The sequence below is a fragment of the Acipenser ruthenus genome, chromosome 34 (assembly GCF_902713425.1).
Source record: "Acipenser ruthenus chromosome 34, fAciRut3.2 maternal haplotype, whole genome shotgun sequence".
NCBI lineage: Eukaryota > Metazoa > Chordata > Actinopteri > Acipenseriformes > Acipenseridae > Acipenser > Acipenser ruthenus.
The window spans coordinates 11,867,422-11,881,000 of NC_081222.1; the positions used below are offsets into that span (position 1 = coordinate 11,867,422).

Genomic DNA, 13,579 nt, shown 5'->3' on the forward strand with positions numbered 1-13,579 from the left:
GCTCTTCAGTATACCTGTGTTAGTGCTGTGTGCTGTGCAGCCCCAGCCCCTCTCTCTGACAGGTTTATACAGCGCTCTTCACTATACCTGTGTTAGTGCTGTGTGCTGTGCAGCCCCAGTCCCTCTCTCTGACAGGTTTATACAGCGCTCTTCACTATACCTGTGTTAGTGCTGTGTGCTGTGCAGCCCCAGTCCCTCTCTCTGACAGGTTTATACAGCGCTCTTCAGTATACCTGTGTTAGTGCTGTGTGCTGTGCAGCCCCAGCCCCTCTCTCTGACAGGTTTATACAGCGCTCTTCAGTATACCTGTGTTAGTGCTGTGTGCTGTGCAGCCCCAGCCCCTCTCTCTGACAGGTTTATACAGCGCTCTTCAGTATACCTGTGTTAGTGCTGTGTGCTGTGCAGCCCCAGCCCCTCTCTCTGACAGGTTTATACAGCGCTCTTCAGTATACCTGTGTTAGTGCTGTGTGCTGTGCAGCCCCAGTCCCTCTCTCTGACAAGTTTATACAGCGCTCTTCATTATACAGCAGATCCTGGGTGTAGCGCTCCGGATTCCTTCTCTCAGTCTCCTGCTGTCAACGCAAGAACAACACAGTGATATTCCATCGAGAAAACACACACACACACACACACACACACACACACACACACAGAGCACAGTGATATTCCACTGAGAAAACACACACACACACACAGAGCACAGTGATATTCCATTGAGAAAACACACACACACACACACACAGAGCACAGTGATATTCCATTGAGAAAACACACACACACACACACACAGAGCACAGTGATATTCCTTTGAGAAAACACACACACACACACACACACACACACAGAGGACAGTGATATTCCATTGAGAAAACACACACACACCCGATACACACACACACACACACACACACACCCGATACACACACACGCACACACACACAGCACTCACACACACACACACACACACACACCCGATACACACACACACACACAATGCCAAATCAGGTAGACATGTCCCAATAAAGTGGCCATGAAGTATATATTATAAATGACATCTCTTTAAAAAAAAAAACTTTGCTCCACTTTGAATTGTTAAGAAAGAACTGGAGTCAAGCTTGCGAAGGGTTTGTGTTGCTCCTTGCTCAGCATCGCGCCTGCCTGCAGAGAGGGACAGTCTCTGAGGTCGGGGGACGTACCTTCTCCTGCTGCTTGTGTCCCTGCTTCTGGCTGCCTGCTGTCTGGATCGCCAGCTGTTTGATATCTCTGATGACAGGAACCCAGGGGAGGGAGTCCGACACGAACCGAGCCTCCAGCACACTGCTGTAGGAACACCACTAAAGAGACACAATAACCGGGCTTCAGTGCACCAGCCACTCGAAATCTGTGCAGCGGTAATCATAGGGGAGTAAAATGCATTGGGAATCATAGCACAGTAAAATGCATTGGGAATCATAGCACAGTAAAATGCATTGGGACTCATAGCACAGTAAAATGCATTGGGAATCATAGCACAGTAAAATGCATTGGGAATCATAGCACAGTAAAATGCATTGGGAATCATAGCACAGTAAAATGCATTGGGAATCATAGCACAGTAAAATGCATTGGGAATCATAGCACAGTAAAATGCATTGGGAATCAATGATAAACCAGCTTGCTGGAGGTGACTCTGGCACAAGCAGAGTTGCTAAGGTAATGGGTTTACAATGATTGGAGAGATAAGGCATGTGCAGAAATGTAAGGGATGAAAGATTACACAATTAAACACGGTCACCTTGTAAAAGAGATTGGTTAGTGGTCGATTGCACTTGAATGGAGTTCCAGCTGAATAACTCATTTCTATTGATAATTAGTAAGATAACATAAAAAACCGCCTGTAGTCGTGTATGCCCTGAGCCTACTATAGTATAAATACCAGGCAAGGAGGCGACACAGACAGAGAAGCCTCTGATACCTCCAGGGTCATCGTGGCCCATCGGTGTTTGTTGAGCCGAGGCTTATACACGTGGGGGTCTCCGATCACCCTAAAATATCTATCAGGAGATCGTCTCACTCAGCCCAGCAGTCCTGAGACCAGATATTGTATCAAGGTTGAGAAAACGTTCAACTGAAACTATGAGTAAGCAAAAAAGTACACTGAGGAAGGGAATAGCCAAAAACGCTTTACTTGACTTTCCTGTATTTAATTTATTATGGGTGTAAAAACACACTAATGTCAAGATACAGTGTGTACGGTGATACATGTGATGATGAGCTACTTGTATGATGTAAATAAGATAAGAAAGATGGACTACCTTGTTAAAAAGACCAGAAATAAATGAGACAGGGGAGAGTATGTATTCACACACCACCTAGAAAACAACTCATTCTTCAATCAATAACCACTTGATGAAACATAATGAGCTCTGTGTGCTTTTGGTCTTGGTAGAACATATATGGAGCGTTTTGCAGTTGTTGAGTCTATTTTAGGAATAGCGTGGGAGTCTGATGGAGCGTTCTGCAGTTGTTGAGTCTATTTTAGGAATAGCGTGGGAGTCTCACTCTTCTCAGGTCCCGCAGGACGCTCCTGTCAGGTGACTGGGTCAGGCGGTCACACACGGACTCCAGCGATCGCTTCATGATGTCACTGAGGACGAGGGAATCCCGAGAGGAACTGTTCTCCTCATCGCTCAGGAAATCCAGCATCAGCGCCCTCACTCTCTCCAGCAGCGAGCGGAACATCTCTCTATCGACACCCTGTGGAAACAACAGGGAATTGCAATGTGGTGAAGCTGCGAAATCTATTCATTAGTCATTTAGCAGACGCTTTTATCCAAAGCGACTTACAGAGACTTGGGGGAACTATGCTTCGAAGGACGGAGCATAAGGGCTTGAAGCTCACATTGCACCCAGCCCTGGGTTTCAGAGCTCCCCTCGTTCTGGTATAATATTGAAATGATCAGCTGCCAGGCGTTTGAACAATCAGACCCTGCTGTGAATGATCTCACCAAGCATCAATAAGTGACAGCTGTAGGTTTACTAACAGGAGTGGTTCATGCAGCTGTAAGGGTGGGACAGTTTATTTAACATCCAAATCCTGGCTTCTGATCATCTGTATAATATACATAATTACAGTTTTGAAACACAGAACTAGATGCAGGGCTCGTGCGAGTTTCAAGCAATTCACGTTTTGCCTTTTATTAAGTTGCATGCCCGCATGTTTCATCTCAAATTAAAAACACCAGCCCTAGCACTGTCAATCAGGTGTCGGACTACGCCAGGAGGGCAGCGATTCAAAACCTGCAAAGAGCTGAAACGGTTCTGGCTGCATGCCCATTCTTCAGTGATTACAGCCTCTGAAACATTCAGCACAGTTATACTGGGGAGTGGAGATCTCAGACCAGCCCACAGAGGGAGTCCTCCCTTTTGATGCTGTGGCATCAGAAAGGCAAACATGGAAGCCTCTGCTGTGTCAGGCATGATTATACAAATTCATTTTATAAATATGTATCCTACAGAAATACATCCACATTCGCCCATCAGTCGTTCACGCATATATATCTATTTTTATCTCATATGTCATACTATTGAATTGCAGTGGAGAGTTACATGCATGGAATAGCCCACCATGTGAAGCAGTAGGATCTAAAACACTGGGAACATTTAAATAAAGACCAGAGTCTGTGCTTTTAAATGAGATCCCCCCAGTAGAGGAGAATGGTGCGCTAACAAGGGATGAGTCTCAAGGGACTGAACGGCCTTTTCTCATTCTTTTATGTTCTTATGCATGAGATCTGTGATTATGGGGACCCGCAGGATGAGGGGTTCAGCACACGGCTCTCCTGCCCCTCACCTCCCTCCTCCCTGCCTGCAGCACGGTGCTCAGTGTGTGGGTGAGACTGCGGAGAGCTCCCAGCTGAGCCGCCGAGCTTCGGAGGAACCTGTAGATCTGCTCCAGCGGCTGTGGGAGAGGGAGAGAGAGAGAGAGAGAGAGAGAGAGAGAGAGAGAGAGAGAGAGAGACTTTATTAGGAACCTGGAGGACACCACCTGGTTTATTTCACAACAGAACAGAAACGTTTCATGAAACTTTAGAGAGAGGGTGCGATGCAGAACAAGCAGGGCCTGGACTGGGCAGCACTCTCCTCTTTTTATTTCTCTTTCTCTCTTTTTATTTTTCTCCTCAGGTTGTGATAAGCTGAGCAGTGTGAAGCCTGCACTGTATTCCTTTAGATGCGATTTGGTTAGCTCACAGGAAGCTCAGTGGAAGAACCCCAACGCCTGACCCTGCCACTGCTGCACAGCTTAGCTTCGGACCAGATCTCAGCGCAGCCCCACAGCGTCTCACCTGCTCCCCGGTCTCGGGGTCTCCCGGCTCCAGCAGAAGCAGCAGGGCGCAGAGGTGGGCGCTCTCGAAGGGCTCCTGGCTGAGGCTCAGGGATGCGATCTTCCGAAGCAGGGCCTCTCGTATGGGAGCCAGCACACGATCCCAATCGGAGGAGAGGGGTCTGCCTTTCACCCCCACACACTCCCCTGCTGGAACACAGAGACACCCACACTGCTCGCTCAGCCCCTTAGAACATAGTAAAAGCACATAGTAATAAAGCACAGTGAAAGCATGGGAAAGCATGAGGAGGCATTGTAAAGCACTGAGAGGTCTGGTAAAGCATAGGGAAGCATTGTAAAGCACAGAGAGGTCTGGTAAAGCATATTAAGAAATATGGCAAGCCAGGGTAAACTATGGTACATACACAGTGTAACTATGGGAAAAGCATGAGAAAGTTGCAACATTACGGTGAAAATTTACCATGGTAAACTTAGAAAGGGCAGCTCGGCTACAGCGATGTTATGTACACCTCTGCTTCATTTCCATCTGCACCGTGAAACCAGTGTGTGAAACTCAGTCTCATCTCGTTCCCAGTATCAGACTGGGGCTGCAGCCGGTCCCACCAGCAGTCCACCATGCTTTTGTACGACCGCTATTTATAAATTAATTCTCCAAACTCCATTACTTCAGTCAGATTTTAAACCCTTCTCTCACGTCCTTCTCATCGGACGCTCATCAGGTAACTTCACCCATCAGTGTGGAGAGATGCAGTTCTGCAGCCTGCAATACTAACTGGAGCTGAGAGACACACACACACACACACACACACACAGACACACACACACACACACACACACACACACACACAGAGACACACACATACACACACACACACAGACACAGACACACACACACACACACACACACAGACACACACACACACACACAGACACACACACACACACAGATACACACACACACAGGCAGACACACAGACAGACAGACAGACAGACACACAGACACACACACACACACAGACACACACACACACACACATAGACACACACACACACAGACACACACACACACATAGACACACACACAGACACACACACACACACACATAGACACACACACAGACAGACACACACACAGACACACAGACAGACACACACACACACAGACAAACACACAGACAGACAGGCAGACAGACACAGACACACACACAGACAGACACACACAGACACAGACAGACACACAGAGACAGACAGATATAGACAGACAGACACACAGACAGGTAGGCAGGCAGACAGACGGACACACAGACGGCCACACAGACAGACAGGCAGACAGACAGACAGGCTGACAGACAGATGCACAGACAGACACACACACAGACTCACAGACAGACAGACAAAGTCCCGATTGTAATGGATTTGATCTCAGATCTGCTGCTGATGAAAATGAACGAGCCTGATTTCAAATTGCTTGCAAGTCCAGCAGCTCTACCCTGGACTCTGGTTAGTCTCTGGTTTCAGCAGCAGCTCTACCTTGGACTCTGGTTAGTCTCTGGTTTCAGCAGCAGCTCTACCTTGGACTCTGGTTAGTCTCTGGTTTCAGCAGCAGCTCTACCCTGGACTCTGGTTAGTCTCTGGTTTCAGCAGCAGCTCTACCCTGGACTCTGGTTAGTCTCTGGTTTCAGCAGCAGCTCTACCCTGGACTCTGGTTAGTCTCTGGTTTCAGCAGCAGCTCTACCCTGGGCTCTGGTTAGTCTCTGGTTTCAGCAGCAGCTCTACCCTGGACTCTGGTTAGTCTCTGGTTTCAGCAGCAGCTCTACCCTGGACTCTGGTTAGTCTCTGGTTTCAGCAGCAGCTCTACCCTGGACTCTGGTTAGTCTCTGGTTTCAGCAGCAGCTCTACCCTGGGCTCTGGTTAGTCTCTGGTTTCAGCAGCAGTCTCACCCTGTGCTGGTGGCTTCTGTCTCGTGTCCGACTCCCTCGGCAGGAATATCCCCACGTAGGCCTCGGCGTGGGCGCGGCGCAGGAACACGCTGGAGGAGAGGTGGATCATGGGACACGGAGAGAAATCCAACACCCTGTGCCACACAGCAAACAGCACTGCATTAGAGAACACAGCGCACAGCAAACTGCACTGCATTAGAGAACACAGCGCACAGCAAACAGCACTGCATTAGAGAACACAGCGCACAGCAAACAGCACTGCATTAGAGAACACAGCGCACAGCAAACAGCACTGCATTAGAGAACACAGCGCACAGCAAACAGCACTGCATCAGAGAACACAGCGCACAGCAAACAGCACTGCATTAGAGAACACAGCGCTGACGAACGCGTCTTATCACTGCCCTCTGACTTGCCAAATGCATCCTTACTGGAATGAGTTTCAACAAAACTTCAGATCAGAACGGTTCATATCTGAGGTTGCTTTTAGCCGTAGGGTCGACTCATTGCTGACTTGAGCAATTTATGCTTAATGTTTTTCTGATTGATTATGGAATTTCTATTTTTATTTTAATACTCCGTATTTCTTGTGTTTGATGTTGTTTGCTGTGGTGGTGTGAGCCTCTTGCCAGGTTTTGACTGATTGATTGATTGATTGACTGATTGATCGATTGATGGATTGATTGTGTTTGGTGCTCGGGAATCCCCTTTGGGATTAATATCATACTTGATTCTGCAAACCCAGGGCTAGTGTGAGTCTCTATCCCTGGATAGCTCTCCCTTGCCTTACCTCTCCCCTCTGGAGTGCTCTGCGGTCTGGATGACACTCAGGCTGTACAGCTTGGCCCCTCCCTGGAATCGTGTCCCTGGGGGGTCCAGCCTCCACACACACTGCGCTCGCACAGGGAGGCGTGTCTGCAGGGCCCCCCGCACGCTGCACACGAACGCCCCGCCCCGGGCTGTCACCTCCTCCTGGGGAGCACAAGGGGAGGCAGCGTCTGAGTCCAGCAGCTTTTATTATTATTAGTTTATTTGGTAGACGTCTTTATCCAAAGCGAGTTGCAGGTGTTACAGGGCAATGCAAGATTACAGTGCAAAAACAACAGGCGATTTAGGATTAAGACAATTTGTATCTACGATAGTAGTGCAACAGTGCAAGGATAGTGCATCAGCTGAGGATCCAGGAGGTTAGACAAGCCTAATGTGCCTTGCAGATAGGGTGAGAGTGTATTTAGCCGAGAGCAAAGATAATTGAAGGCTTAACTGATGAAACCCTAGCTAATACTACAAGAGCCATACGGACCAGAGAACACAGCAATTAAATAGACTCAGGACAGGGTTACCTAGTCATGTTGCTGAAGGAGACTCTTCTTCACACAGAGAGTGGGGAGGGGATGGAATGGGTTACCTAGTCATGTTGCTGAAGGAGACTCTTCTTCACACAGAGAGTGGGGAGGGGATGGAATGGGTTACCTAGTCATGTTGCTGAAGGAGACTCTTCTTCACACAGAGAGTGGGGAGGGGATGGAATGGGTTACCTAGTCATGTTGCTGAAGGAGACTCTTCTTCACACAGAGAGTGGTGAGGGAACGGAATGGGTTACCTAGTCATGTTGCTGAAGGAGACTTTTCTTCACACAGAGAGTGGGGAGGGGATGGAATGGGTTACCTAGTCATGTTGTTGATGCTGAATCACTGGGATCCTTTAAGACCCGACTTGACTGAAGTTTTGAGATCAATCAGCTACCAGGAACCGGACGAGCTCTGATGCTCTGAATGGCCTCCTCTTGTAAATTCGTTTTTTTTTTTGTAATGTTTAATAACTGAAAGGCTTACCTTGCTGAATACCTCGCTTCCTCCTGCTGTATCTGTTGGAACAATTACTCTAGAAAACAGAAAGGAGCAGTGAGATGAAGGCCCAGTGTGTGGAGCAGCACACAGGACACGAGAAAACACGCTTCAACATGTTTGTACTTCAATCTGATTCAGGAAACACTCCAAACAGCACACGATCAGTCCCCTCAATGCAGTTCAAAAAGTCTGCGTTCATATCAAATAATACCTCTGCAGGGTTTCCACCTGTAGAAGCGGCCAGCTTAGCTTAGTTACAGCACATGATCAGTGAGTTCTGTGCTCAGAGAAATTCCCTCTTGCAACCTGATTCTCAAAGTAGAAACCAGATCTACTCTAGGAAGTTTTCCCTGTTTCTGGGTTGAAGGAAAATACATCGGAGTTGTTTTTGGATTTTCATCACTAATTGTTTTAAAATAATAATTCAGTGGCACTGATGGTCCCTGTATCTTATCCACACACTACCTAAACAATACGCGATCAATACGTGTTAAAATCATGTGACTGCCGGTCACGTCATTCAAAACATGAAGATGGCGCCTTATAGATAGATCATGTGAACAGGGGCTAAAATGCTTGACCACCTTAAATTAGTTTCTCATCTCAATCGTAATGTGAAATAACAGAAAAAATAATAACCAAAAAGCCATGGAGCTGAATGCCAGCTGACCTTGACCTTCCGACCCTTGACCGCTGACCTGAGCAGGCGATGGCGTCCTTGCTGGCTGGCGCGGATGACATCACTGCGGACGCAGTCTGCGTACAGCTCCGCAGCGCGCTGGGGGTCGGGCCCCGCGATGATGTAAATCTGTAGCAGCTCCAGGGGGGGCTGGGCAGGGTAGAGGGTACGTGTGAACACACAGGGGCCGCTGAGAGCCGCGAGAACCTGGACCTGAAACACAGCAACGAACAGACACCGTCTTCTGTACGGGGATGGGGAGAAGGCTCCCACTGCACTACAGTCTGATCCACTCCTGGTTTTACTGTAATATTAAGACACACCTGAGCTTGTTACCTACACACTGTGGCTAATCAAGATCATAATAACTTGTAGATGAAACTCCCACGTTATCCTGCGCTCGTCTTGTGGTCATTCTTCTGCTTACTGTGTACGGGCTGCTGTGATTCAGACTGGCAAGGGGAGGGGTCACGTCCTCGACCAGCCAATCAAACTGCTCGATTTGCTCTGGGTCGACGGCGCGGAGAATGCTGGGATGGCCCCAGACATGAGAGCAGCCCATCGCTCCTATAAAACAAGTTAATTAACAACATAACACAGAGGCCATTCTTTTCAAAGCGCTTCCTCCAGCCTTTAATTCACTCCTAGTTTTTTTTTTTTTTAAAGGAGAAAATAATCATGTTTATTAAATCTTACACATCGAGAAACGCTTTGATAACGCTGGAGGAAACTCTGAATTATATACCACTTCGTGGTTTGGGTCTAGTTTTGTAAAATCAACAGGCGTTGAGTTACAGACTGCAGTAAACGGTTTGAAAATCTGGCACCCGCGGACTCCAAAGAGGGCACCAGGGTTATTAATCGATCAATGAATGTTTAACTCAGACCTAAGCAGTGGCAGCCCGATGGATTTGAAACAGGATCTGATACTGCACAGTGCAGTGGTTCTGTGCAGCCTCTGGTCCAGGTATGACAGCAGACTATGTACCTGAGCTACTATGAAACCGATGCCAGCCTCGTACCATTGCCTCTGTAGTGCCAAACTACTGGCAATATCAGGGACCCAGATTCAATTATTAATGATCTTATATCACATTATTTTTACATACAATTACATTGTTTTTTACACATACAATTACCCATTTATACAGTTGGGTTTTTACTGGAGCAATCTAGGTAAAGTACCTTGCTCAAGGGTACAGCAGCAGTGTCCCCCACCTGGGATTGAACCCATGACCCTCCGGTCAAGAGTCCAAAGCCCTAACCACTACTCCACACTGCTGCCCTTCACACTGATGAGAGGTGAGATCATTCACAGCAGGGTCTGGTTGTTCAAATGCCTGGCAGCTGATCATTTCAATATTATATCTGAATGAGGGGAGCTCTCAAACCCAGGGCTGGGTGCAGGGATTGTGCTATTAACCTGTTCCATCTGGACTGACCTGCAATATATCTGACTGCAGTGGGTGAGGTCTGGAAGCTGACGTCCGACAGGAATTTCTCAGCCGTGGTCGACTCGGCCAGCCTGTACCTGCGGAACGAGGTCAGAGGGTGATGTGGAAAAGATAACCCTGTAAGGTACAAGGGACACGCGTGTCCCATCTTCTACTCTCATGTTCCTGCGTTACCTCTCAGCCTGCTCCCTGGCCGTTGATGAAGGCTGGGTAAGGGTTCCAGGGGCTCTGGGGCCCCCCGAGAGTCTCCACGCACAGCTCCTCCACAAAGCTCTGCAGCCCAGTCCTCTCCAGGAACTTCCACAGGACATTCAAATCCCGAGCAGCCCCGGGATCGCTCGACAGGGGCGCCAGAGGCCTGTCCCAAGCCCCTGACATGACTCCCTAGAATAGACACGAAAGAGATCCCATTTTAAAAGAGAACTTCAACGATCTGAGTTCAAACGGGAGACTACTCCTGTAAAAAGAGGATGGTCATAGAGGCCTGTAGTTGAGGATAGCTGTTTAACCCAGCGGAGCCCCCAAAGTGGTCTCCTACATATCGCAGCAGTGTGGAGTAGTGGTTAGGGCTCTGGACTCCTGACCGGAGGGTCGTGGGTTCAATCCCAGGTGGGGGACACTGCTGCTGTACCCTTGAGCAAGGTACTTTACCGAGATTGCTCCAGTAAAAACCCAACTGTATAAATGGGTAATTGTATATAAAAATAATGTGATATCTTGTAACAATTGTAAGTCGCCCTGGATAAGGGCGTCTGCTAAGAAATAAATAATAAAATAACCACAGCGCTCTGTGAACGTTCACAGAGTATTCTTTAGAAATGAAAGAATGTTTAGAAATGAAAGAATGTTTAAACCTGCATTTAACAGCCAATCACAATCAAGAGACACTGGAACAGTGTGATTAGCTGGGTCACTCTGTCACCGAGTTTGAGCGAACGCAAGACAGACTCCAGAACGAGACTCCATAACAATACTATTCACTGGAGCTGTGGATCTGAGAAAGGCGATCCTTTGTTTGTTTTTTGCATGTAATGGAGTTGCAGGAAACTACCGGATTACTGGACCAAAATAATATTTAAAATCTTAAGGGATTTTTCCACTCTCAAAGTTAGCAAACCACAGTGCCAAATTATTACTCATGAAACACCTTAAAGCTCAATATTATATACATACTTAATACTTTACAGGAAGGACACGGTGCCCCTGAGCAATGGGGAGAAACTGATCTTAATTTGGACAGAATATGCAATAATAAAATATTCAAATAAACATGGATTTGAGCCTCCTCTTACTTTAGAGGGGATGGGGTTTGTTTTGTTAGTATTCTCATAGGCACTCTGCATAGTGAGACATGAGAGACCCAACTGCATTTTTGTTTCATTTCATAGCGTTGCATGTATTTCAGCTTTATCTGAACTGCTCGATATTTGTTAAACTTTATGAAGTGCGCGTTGCTTGTACATTGGAAGATGAACTGAAAAAGCGTTCTTGTTGTTTTGGAAACCAATACAATGTTAAATAAAAAAACGGTGAAACGTTTGGGCAAAATTCTACACGTTTAACACCTGAGTAAACGTTAACCTGACTTTACACATGAACTGCTCCAGAATCGCATGTTCTTCTTATTTCAATCGGATGAATGTCTCCACGGTTTCTACTAAAGCCACGATAGGAGATGCGATTTTTTAAACATATGTAAAAAAAAAAAAAAAAAAAAGGACAAATTTCAAAAATGAAGTATTTCCAAAAATATGCCATACCTGCATCTTAAATCTTAATTAATTCAGACTTTTTAAACAACGACGATACCGACAGCTGTACAATATGAATTGTAATTCTTTTAAATTTTTGTTTTTCTTTATATACTTTTGAAGAAATGGGTTTTAAATTTATTTTTAAAATTCACTGGAAGTATTAAAAGACAAAAAATAAAGAAATAATATAACCATTATTAACCAACTGCCCCGCGTTACACAATAATACGTAAAAACGGTAAACTCGTAAGCGTATATCACGTGAAAGCGAAACTGAAGGAAACTTACCACGCAATGTTACCACAGTATTTTTATAATGCTGGTTAATATCAGGTAATAATATCCACACAAAGTCATTATATATATATATATATATATAAATGAGTGTTTTGTACCTTTCTGTTGAACTTTTCAAGTCTCTACGCGACGATGGGGAGGTGGGTATGTCTCCCTAGCAACGCTTCTACACAGCTGTGTGTAAACAGGAAGTTTGTGTTAGATTAGGGTTTGAGTCTAGTTTCTATAAGAAACAAACAATCATTTTAGCGTGAACCCGACGTTTACGCTGCTCTGACGGGAATTGGGATGATTTGTCAGTAAATAACCCTGTCTGGAGTACAGTTATGCTGATGTCAGTATCGTTTAACTCGCTGTCAGCCGCCAGGAGATCCGTTACTAGGGTCAGGACTCGACCAGTTGCCAAGTCCGCTTTTAATAAGCGGAACTGGGCTTGTTTTTTTAATTAGAATCCTATTCCTACCAGTTCAACTAAGAAAAATAAATAAATAAATAAATAAATAGAACTACTGAAACAAACTAGAACTAACTCAGAGCTCCCCTCGTTCACTATACTATTCGTATAAACACCGCCACTGCCCTCCCTCTTAAATGAGTTTGGGCTTATTTTGGGCTTGTTTTGAAAGGCAGTGCCGCTTTTATTTTTTCTCCTGAGACTTGGCAACACTTGCCACCAGCTTTGCAACACTCCCATGCCGTAGCTGTCTCTGACCAGGGGTGCGTCTCCTCGTAACGGTTGTATTTGTAAAATCCCATCATATTCTTTCGATGCTTCTGCGCCAAACGCACCGTGAGAATTCAACCTGTTCACAGCCTCACAAGCATCCTTTGGGCGTCAAGTATCACTCGACGGTATAATTGAAAAATTTGAATCCTTCCGAAACGAATTGCCTTTTTTTTTTGTATAAATGATTCCTTGCGTGTTTAAAATAACTGAAGACATTGAACAAAGATTTGAAATTGAGTTTTAATATTTCTTACTAAAAAAACAAACAAACAAAAAAAACCAGAACAAGCCTAGCTGTACAAAAATCCCTTATAAAGGTTTCCCGCAGTAAAAGCACAGCAAATTGTAATAAAGTATGGTAAAGCATAGGGAAGCATGGTAAAGCACAGAGAGGTCTGGTAAAGCATAGGGAAGCATTGTAAAGCACAGAGAGGTCTGGTAAAGCATAGGGAAGCATGGTAAAGCACAGAGAGGTCTGGTAAAGCATAGGGAAGCATTGTAAAGCACAGAGAGGTCTGGTAAAGCATAGGGAAGCATTGTGAAGCACAGAGAGG

At 46.1% G+C, this 13,579-nt stretch overlaps 1 protein-coding gene across 1 annotated transcript; it reads right to left on the reverse strand.

Moving 5' to 3' along the window:
* Positions 1 to 443: 443 nt before the first annotated feature.
* On the reverse strand, positions 444 to 12,637 carry LOC117409833 (uncharacterized). The gene is made up of 13 exons (XM_059006866.1): positions 12,397 to 12,637; positions 10,422 to 10,631; positions 10,236 to 10,324; positions 9,221 to 9,360; positions 8,813 to 9,006; positions 8,100 to 8,148; positions 7,055 to 7,236; positions 6,265 to 6,398; positions 4,326 to 4,513; positions 3,833 to 3,940; positions 2,542 to 2,736; positions 1,197 to 1,334; positions 444 to 572 (listed from the first exon to the last, which is right to left on the reverse strand). The coding sequence occupies exons 2-13, from the start codon at positions 10,556 to 10,558 to the stop codon at positions 444 to 446; spliced, it is 1,683 nt and encodes a 560-aa protein (XP_058862849.1). The 5' UTR covers positions 10,559 to 10,631; positions 12,397 to 12,637.
* Positions 12,638 to 13,579: the final 942 nt, after the last annotated feature.

Bases quoted from the DNA above. Each gene is read 5' to 3' on its own strand.
- LOC117409833 (XM_059006866.1), bottom strand. From the start codon at position 10,558: ATGTCCTGTGGAAGTTCCTGGAGAGGACTGGGCTGCAGAGCTTTGTGG. The intron at 10,325-10,421 runs GTAACGCAGGAA...CTCGTTCCGCAG, and splicing joins GCCAGGGAGCAGGCTGAGAG to GTACAGGCTGGCCGAGTCGA. The intron at 8,149-8,812 runs GTCAGCGGTCAA...TCTGTTTTCTAG, and splicing joins GGACGCCATCGCCTGCTCAG to AGTAATTGTTCCAACAGATA.